We start from the raw sequence: 9,209 nt of genomic DNA, 5'->3' as shown, positions 1-9,209 counted from the left end.
CACACACACACACACACACACACACACACTGAAGGAGGGAAGGGAGTGATGCACCGTTACAAACTCCTGCCTGCCTGCACTTTTCAGAGCTACTCCCCCTCCTGAAACAGCATAGCTTGCTGCTGTCTTTCACCGCAGCAGAGTGGAGACTCGAGTCCGGCCAGAGAGGGTTCAACACAAGAGAGGAGGGTCAAAGCATAAAGTAACGTTACAGACCGCAATGGGGGACGAGTTGAACCGCAGAGAAAAGAGAACGGTCGCTTAATTTGCCTGTGTTATGAACGATATCCTGGAGAAACACGACAGTTTAGGGTCGCAACGGTCCGCGGCAGTGATTTCACATCAAAAACGTAAACGACCAACGGTCGGAAGTACCTGAATACCTGCAGCGTGTTCCGCTCTAACGTTAGCCTCGACTCTGTGACATTGAGACACAGAGGGGGATAGAGAGACTACAAGACGGGACTGGAGAAAGTTTTTCAAGCTTGGCGCAGACACAGCGGTTAAACAATGCGGCTGACCCCGACAAAGTCCCTTTCATCGGTAGCCCTGCTAATCCTGCTGGTTGCCCGCTGGTCCGACAGCAGTAAGTAAACAATTACATGCTAGGTGGCTAGCTAGCTCGCTAAGTCTCCTTTGACATTTGTGTTGTGGCTGCTGATGATGCATGTACTTAACGTCATTAACGGGGCTTTAACCGCAGATCTCTCGCAACCTTTCTAAAATGTTTTTGGGAGCCAAAATATTGCTTAAATCCAGAATTGTTTGACCTTCTGTTGTTCTTGTAGGTTAATAAATGTATTTTTGGGGTGTTTGTCTTTTATTTCAGTTTCGTTGTCTCCCCAAGAGGCGAACCAGTTTTTGAGCAGACACAGGAGAGCAAATCAGATTTTTGAGGAGACGAAGCAAGGACACTTGGAGAGGGAGTGTGTGGAGGAAATATGCACAAAAGAAGAGGCAAGAGAAGTGTTTGAAAACGACCCTGAGACGGTGAGTGTAATATAATTACACCAAAAGAAAGTTGTGATTTTCAATCAATCAATTCAAGGTTGCATGCAGCAACCAAAGAACAACCACAACTCCACACCTTCTTCTTCTTCTTCTTCTTCTTCTTCTTCTTCTTCTTCTCCATTGAGGTACTGCAGTACAAAAAACTCAATGAAGTCTGTTGACTAATCAAAACACGATTAGCAGTTTAAATGGACCTCAAACTGCAGGTTTTATCACCCAGGCCGGTATTTGTTAGACAACATGAAGCTGCAAATCCGGTTGTTTTCATCGTGTTCATATTGACTAAAATTGATGACTTAATGCAACAGCAGACTAATGAGTCATTGTCTGGGCCGCTAGTGTTCATGCTCTAATAAGTCCAGAGTGCTGATAGCTGTCAGTGCACATAATATTCCCATGTCAGACTTGGCATGTTCTCTTCTTTTTGTTTGTTTCTGCGGCAGACATTAAGTCAGTGTGACCAAGCTTTAGTTTATGAAATACAGTAGCAGTGAAGACACTGCTGTCCCTACACTCCCCTTAATACTTGAATGCACACATGGTCACTTGTGCGTCTTCTTTTTTTAGCTTACATATATTCAATTTTCAAACACTGGCCCTGACTACATTCATCTGTTCTCACCAGCTGTATTATCAGCATCTGTATGTCTACACTTACCTATTCTTTAATCTAAAATGTAAATGAATTGTGCAAACTCCATCCTGATTGTTTTCTGGGAGCTTATTCACTGATTTCTGTTGAACATTGGTTGAGAAGTGTGTTTCATTCAACAAAGTTACAATGCATATTTCCTCACTGATCTGCATGCTCCCACCCGCCTTTTCTGTTCTGCTTTTTCTATTTAATGTTTAATACCAACAAACAAAATCCATCGCACATGTGTGAATTCAGGAATATATACTCCAGATTGGTTTCCATTCTGCATTCATGAATGCATTAATTAGCCTTGCCATCCATATAAATAATATGTAAGCCAATGGAATATGTACTACAGTATATGTGCTGAATATGCCAACAAGCCCCAGAGATGTAAAATGTCGTAAAATGTGGAACATGGACCATCAAACTTTTATGCCTTCAAACAGGCAACAGGAAGTGGTGTGATGCTCATCTGAATGTTACTCAGTAAGGAAAGTTATAGTGTGGGCCATTTACAGAGCAGACTCTTGCCCAAACCCCTTTCTAATGTTAGCTGTCAAGAAATAACAGCAACAGGTATATCCTGACATTGTTGAATGGGTTTATTTGTTGTCAATTTGATTTGTAAGTTAGAGATTCAGATGAAGTTTTAACTATGTTCATTAGGGGCTAGAGCCCAACCAATAAAGGATTTTTAAGGCCGATACCGATACAAATATTTGGTTATTTAAAAATCTGATATGCCAATATATTGACCGATATATATATATATATATATATATATATATATATATATATATATATATATATATATATTTTCAAAAATCCAGAAATGCGTTACAAAACAACAAAACATAAACCGATTTCCATAACATTAGTTATTTGTAGTTATTTATGAGTTCTCACTAAAATAATATGATAATAATTTGTTTTATTGTCAGAACAGAGGAACATCAAAATATATTAAAGTTCTGATAATTAAAATGTATAAAAATACAATCTTAAGATATGAAACTTAAAGTCCTTTAAACAAAAACACATTAACAAAAAAAAATCTGTGTTGCCAACCGGGATGTTGTAGAGCGCCCTCTGGTGGACAAACACTCATAGCATGGTTGACCGTTTTTTATTTTTTTTAATATTAATTTATCAGAATCATTTATACGACAAATAAATAGTTTGGGAAATGTGTAATATCAGTGGGCTGATATATCGGTCTGGCTCTATTAGGGACATTGGGAAAAAAATCGAAAATTGTATGTATTGTCATTTCTTTTGCTTACTTTTGTACCAATGAATAATCGCCTAAATATTTAATGTTTTATGGTACCGCTGACGACGACTACATCATATCCGTTTTCCAGCAAAGCAAACCGAAGCAGAAAATGCAGAATATACTTGAAAGAATCAAATTGGGTCAAAAGCATATGGTTTAATGATCTTTAATGATCACTCTTACTCTCAAAGTTTTGGTGTTGTTAATTGAAGTGGCGAGGGAATGAATGAGGCAATCGATGACTCAGACTTTACTCGTAAGATTAGCCAAGTGGACCAACATGGGAGCTGAGGGAGGCAGGGAGGATTAAAGTGAAGTTGAGCTGGGTCCAAAAGAAAAGGTGAAGTCAGGTGATTGAGTTTGAATCAGCTGAACGCACAATGCCGTTAGAATAGAGTTTGTGTGTGTGCCTGTGTTTTTCTATCATGTCGTGCTACAAAGCTGCAGACTTATTCATAGCTGCATTATTCATTCTGAAAGTGCCCATCTCTGACTCTGCATTTTCTTCTGCTGCAGCTTTCTGCCTCTGCAGAGAGAGGGTGGTCCTGGATACTCATGATTATATTTGGTGACACACGCGATCACGCCAAGTTTCTGGTCTCTCTCTTGTTAGATGAAAAAAGGTGTCACAACTGACTGTTAAGTTACAATTAGTAATAGTCCAATTCATCTTAACCTAATTTGACTGACCTTTGCAAATCATTTGTTGCAGTAAATCAGGGGTATAATAAAGCTTTACGTTGTGTAATATGGCCCTAGTTTTAGTTGACTTTTGTCTAAAAACTGATTCTTACTAGAGACTTTTTTTCACCTTAGCCTGCTGCATCAGGCTCATTAGTCTCTGTGCATCCAGCGCTGTCTTTCCATTGTTTAGATTATCCCCAAATTCTGACCTATACGTGGAGGATTACTGCAACCAGGAGGCAGGAGGGATGCTACTGCTATCAGGAATGCAGAGAATTCTCAGGATGCCTTTGGCAAAGGGCCGCACCCATTGGACACACACACAGATTACAGAGTAATCATGTTGTAATTTCTCTCCCGACATTAAACACACACAGACACACACAAATTTTAAAAGAAAGATTGTTTATGACTCTCTTTTCCCTCTGTTATGACGCTTATGACGTTATGACATTGGGACATAACAACTCCCATAAGTACAGGCACGGAGATCAGGCTTAAAACTAAACTAAATCCTAGATTATGTCAAGTTTTAACAGAACTACGACTAATCGTAAGCATGTATTTATACAATCTTGTTCTGTTTAGATTTTTTTGTTTATAAGCCTTGTTAACTTTATCCCCCTCTCTTTCCATCTCTTAAGGACTACTTCTATCCTAAGTATTTGGGTAAGTTATCATTCTGACTAAAACTCTCCATTTCTACTAACACCCAGCTTGACTGATTACATGTTTGTAATATCTTTGTTTTAATTTTTGTTTCTGTCTAGCTTGTGTGGAGAGGTTTGGAGATGCTGAAATGAAGAAACAGGATCTGATTACATGTGTTCACAGTAAGTTTTATGCCCTCTTATCTCTCTGTCTACTTAGTTTTAGAGCTTGACGGCAGAACTGTAGACTGGTTCACAGACAAGTATTATCACATCCAGAGCGAGGCTCCGAGTTGTGGTGTGGGGTTGGGCTGCACTGCAGTAACACTGCTCTGCATCACACTGAGGCACTTACACTCAGTAGAAAAGGTAGAAAAGGACAGATGGAGAAAAGCTGCTGAATTTCTTCGGCAACTCCACTTTTTGCAGCGTGACACACCTGACTGATTCTGCGACTTTGAAGTAGCCTGTGTATCCTATAAGTGCGTGAGCTCAGGTATGAGTAACATTGCAGCACTTTGCTACAGTGATGCTGCAGATTGGTCAATGAGTGACACGCCCCTTTAGTCGTCACATACTCACTCACTTTCTCTGGGTGACTGCGCTGCCGTCTTCGTGAGCTGTCTCAGCGAAGGAGGAGTGACGTGAAAAAGAAGTCTGACGTGAGTAGGGCACAAGTTCTGCTGCATCAGGATACAAGAGACCAACCCAGCTTTACTGCTATTGGCTATAGGAACCTCGGGGGGGTTTCCATGACTCAGCTGCAGCATCATGACACAGCATCTCACCACTTCTCTCTCTATCTCTTTTTCGCTGCAAATCTCTGCCCAACAGTGTCCTGCCTGAGTGCAGACTAGTGGTGGGCGTTAACCCAGTATCAAAGCAGATCATGACATTCCACTAATTCCATTAATGGAATTCTTTAGACATGGGATTTTACAAACATGGTATGTTATGGAAAGATACAGTTTTGTTTTTTATTTGCACATACCAAAAGCACAGCAGTGTTTATTCTCCCACTTCTCCCTGTTTCCCGTAGTCTGCAGTTTTCACACTCAAATGTTTTGTTAATTGCTCTGCAGAAAATTATTAATCATTATTAAATACACATCTTCCCATTCTCTAGCATAAACTGTCAGTGACAAAAATTGTTGTTGCTTTATAAAGTTTGAGGGACTAAATCATCATTGTGGTAACCCACATTGTGTGCTTTATTTAACGAAATTAATGTTGGACATGCTGTTAAGGAACCTCTAACATTTTAAGCAGATGAATCAAGTGAGACCTCTGGAGTTACCGCTGCTTGCTCAAAGACCCCAATATATTAATAACCAGAAGCTTTGGTTAATTTGGTCCGATTCATGTAAAGACTGCCTTAAGATGGAGGCACATAAAGAGGCATATAAAGAAGCATGTACAAATATTGGTACAGATATTTTCATGTTTCTTTATTTACATTGTGATTGTTATTGCTGATAGCTTTTTCTTGTCACTATTTTTACCTTTGTTAATCCTCCACTGAAAGGAGATGAGCACAAGTTACTTTGGCTCAAATGAACAACAAAACAATATTATGAAATTTACTTTGTTAAAACATGTCAAGCTTCTCTGTAATCGCCCGACAATGTTGCATCTACTTAAAGGGCGTTTGGATTGCCCCTATACAATAAGAAGAGTAATAGGTTTTGTATTTTAGAACATTATTTTTAACCTGGTAATGCCTCTTAAATGCATTTTTTGTATTGCAGTGGCTCCAAAATGTGCCTTTGCCAAAGCTCTGAAAGATAGTGTAAAATGTTTATTAATAAACTCATACTCCCTTAAAACACTGGATGTTTCAGTAATTAAGGTTTTTATATGTATTGTATTGTACATCACTCAGTGAAGAAGTTGTGCCTTTGTGTTTTACATGGGAGCTTATCTCTCTCGTGTTCCCTTCATATTCTCCACACACTGTCCTTTTCTTTCGCTGAACTCCAGCTAACATGCCCAGACTTGTTGAGCAGTCAAACTCCGCTGCTGGGAAATGAGTGCATGGGGAGAGAAAAAGTTTATCACATGTGCTCACTTACACAAGCTCGTGGGGAAAGAGTGGGTTGAATGAAAATATGTAATAGAAAAAAAGGCCAAACAGAAAAATTAAATCTCCAGTTGAGCTTGTTTTTTTGTAAGCTAGAGGACAGGTTAGGGCATCTCTGGCTGCAGGGCTTAGCCAGCATTAGGCTATTTATATTGAACTCCTGATATGCAGAGTATAAGAGATGCCCTTCCTCTGTCTGGTATCAGTACACAGTTACACTCACTGTATGCGTTCAGTTTGCACTGACTCGATTCTAAAGAAATAATAACACCTTCCTCTGTGTCTGTCTGTTTTTGTTTTTTCTCTCACTTGAAGATATTCCAGACCAGTGCTCTCCTTCTCCCTGTATTGCCAGAGGGACGGTGCGCTGTGAGGACAAAAAGGGCAACTTCCTCTGTCACTGTTTCACAGGCTGGGAAGGAGCCACATGTGACAAAGGTACTGTCATCATCGCTATGGAAATAGAGAGAGGATATACTGTATAGCTCAGCAGAGGTTGCATTTCTGCACCGTCACTCTGTCATATCCAGCGTCTCTGAATAGGTGACATAGTCTCTGTGACCTTGCTTCTGACAGCCAACTCCTGTCCTGTATACTGCTAGAAAGTTCTGGCTTCCCATCACTTTCATTAGTCATATAATTGTTAAATGTTTTCATTGTTTCTCATCATATTGATGTGAATGTTGTTTTATTTTGACATTCCAAAACTACTTCTAGTGTTTCTGTTTCACTTTTATCTTACTATTGCAACTGTTGTTGTTCTATGATATCTGCGGCTGCTGCTTTTATTAATAATGTGCGAATGTCGTGTCCGGTCAATATGAACTGTATGTACGGGAACCCACAACAGGAATCTCTTTGTCTCGGTTAGAGGTCAAAGCTAGTTACTGTGTATATACCGTATGTAAGGGGAGGCTTGGATTGAAAAGTTAGAGCAAGGATGCCACTTTTACAAGAGAAATGTACCAAATATTAAAGCAACACTAGAGAACCATTCTCTACAGGTTGGAGGTGGATTTGTCCCATTATGTCTCATTCAAACTACAGATCTGCTAGCCAATCTGGCAAACTTGCATCAGAATCAGAATCAGCTTTATTGACCAGGTATGAAGACACATACGAGGAATTTTCCTTTGGAGCATAGTTGCTCACAATGTGCTTACACATAGTGCGGTTATAGCTGGTAGAGAGCCGCAAAGTGAATGCTGATTTGCCGTTCATTACGAGTTGATGCATGAAACATTTTAAGTTACAAAAAGTTCTCTTGTGTTGCTTTAAGTGTGTACGCAGAAACTGGAAAACATAAAATGTTTATACACACACACACACACACACACACACACACACACACACTGTGAGGGTGAGGGAAAAATTGTGATTTATGGCACAGACACCATTCCACACAGTTCCACTGTGACTCATCCCGCCACCTTACTGTGAGAGGAAACCAAAACCGATTCAGTTTGACTTGGTCTGAGCGTTTTCCACTTGACGACTGTGTTCCTCTTAAACACTCAGCTGCCACAATGACACAGTGTGTCAGTTATTTATGAAGCGTTTAACAAAGTAAGTACAAATTTACGTGACCTTTTTAAGTGAACTTTTCAATTTATCAAACTTCACGCTTTGTACTCCTTTTCCGAATTTAAAATTTGGAACTTTCAAAATCGTTGAATTGCGTTAAAATATGTCCCGATCCTGAATTACTATAAGCAATCTTAACACAAGCTAAACAGCCTTGCGTTTCACAGCCAATGATGAGGTTTGTCCTGTGTTCATGTTGACTGTACCACCATCCTATGTGCAGATGTCGACGAGTGCAGCAAGAGAAATGGAGGGTGTGACCACGAGTGCAACAACACTATGGGCAGTTACCGCTGCTCCTGTCACCAAGGTTACATGTTGGTAGGACGCCACATGTGTAACGGTAAGCACACCATCTAACAACTGGAATCCTGTCAATACTGTAGCTGCAAATAACACTTTGTTTAACTCCACTTCAAACTATAAAACGGATATTATTTCTGCAGTTATATCTGCATAAACATTTGCAAACAATTTGAATGTAAGAGTTATTGTGGTCGAGGTCACTTAAGCAAACTAAAGGCAGTGTTGTTCATTGTAAATACATTGTAAATACACGTCAACCTCACTGACCCTTTGCAGGGTCTAACATTACAAACTCATGTTGTACAAACTATCATTGTTTAAACCCACAGAAGTCATGATAAAGACATCTTGAAATGTAATGGTACAGCCTCCAAAAATGGTAACTTCGATTTAAATTTTTATTTTAGTGTACACGTGATGTAGTTTCAGTGAGTGCCGTAACAAGCGGTATACTCTGTATGTACATGTGAACAAACGGTTTAAATCAATCTAATGACCTAATTTTAAATTAATATTGAGGTCAATTTGAGTCAAGTGGTTAACCAATCAGGAAAGGAATCTACTAGCATCTGTCTTGTGGCTTTTTTAATTTCCCACTCCTCACAAAGAATCAAGTTTAGATGTCTGGTGTCTTTTCCTGACCCATTTTATTCATGAAACTAATGAGCAAATGTACAACCTCATCAGATAATGTCATTTTCAGCCGAGCTGCTGACTTTATAGTCTTCTTCTGTTGAATTTCCACCACACTTTGACCTGTCTAGCTGACCACATTTTGTGTCTTTCAGATGTGGATGAATGTGAGGATCCAGGTGTGTGTGGAACAGCACGGTGTGAGAATAAGGATGGCAGCTACAATTGCTTGTGTGATGTCGGCTATGTCTACGACAATGAAACCAAGAGCTGCGTTGGTACGCGTGCACGCACTCACGCACACACAGACACACACACAGACACAGACACACACACACACACACA

General features: G+C 39.8%; 2 protein-coding genes across 5 annotated transcripts in view; both read left to right on the top strand.

Moving 5' to 3' along the window:
- rasa3 (RAS p21 protein activator 3) overlaps positions 1–1,033 on the top strand; it is a 60,052-nt gene extending 59,019 nt beyond the window's left edge. For all 4 annotated transcript variants that reach the window (XM_032532675.1, XM_032532641.1, XM_032532420.1 and 1 more), the window contains one exon: positions 1,022–1,033. The gene's annotated coding sequence lies outside the window, so the exon portion shown is untranslated. The remainder of the gene's footprint in view (positions 1–1,021) is intronic.
- Positions 1–9,209, top strand: part of pros1 (protein S) — a 24,340-nt gene that overhangs the window by 10,200 nt on the left and 4,931 nt on the right. Inside the window, exons 15-21 of the mRNA XM_032520114.1 lie at positions 509–586; positions 830–990; positions 4,256–4,280; positions 4,382–4,444; positions 6,657–6,779; positions 8,149–8,268; positions 9,020–9,142. Coding sequence (XP_032376005.1) covers positions 509–586; positions 830–990; positions 4,256–4,280; positions 4,382–4,444; positions 6,657–6,779; positions 8,149–8,268; positions 9,020–9,142 — 693 coding nt within the window. The remainder of the gene's footprint in view (positions 1–508; positions 587–829; positions 991–4,255; positions 4,281–4,381; positions 4,445–6,656; positions 6,780–8,148; positions 8,269–9,019; positions 9,143–9,209) is intronic.

Source organism: Etheostoma spectabile, chromosome 1 (genome assembly GCF_008692095.1).
Source record: "Etheostoma spectabile isolate EspeVRDwgs_2016 chromosome 1, UIUC_Espe_1.0, whole genome shotgun sequence".
NCBI lineage: Eukaryota > Metazoa > Chordata > Actinopteri > Perciformes > Percidae > Etheostoma > Etheostoma spectabile.
Note: the sequence above shows the minus strand (reverse complement) of the source record. Positions and strands in the feature narration are given on the sequence as shown.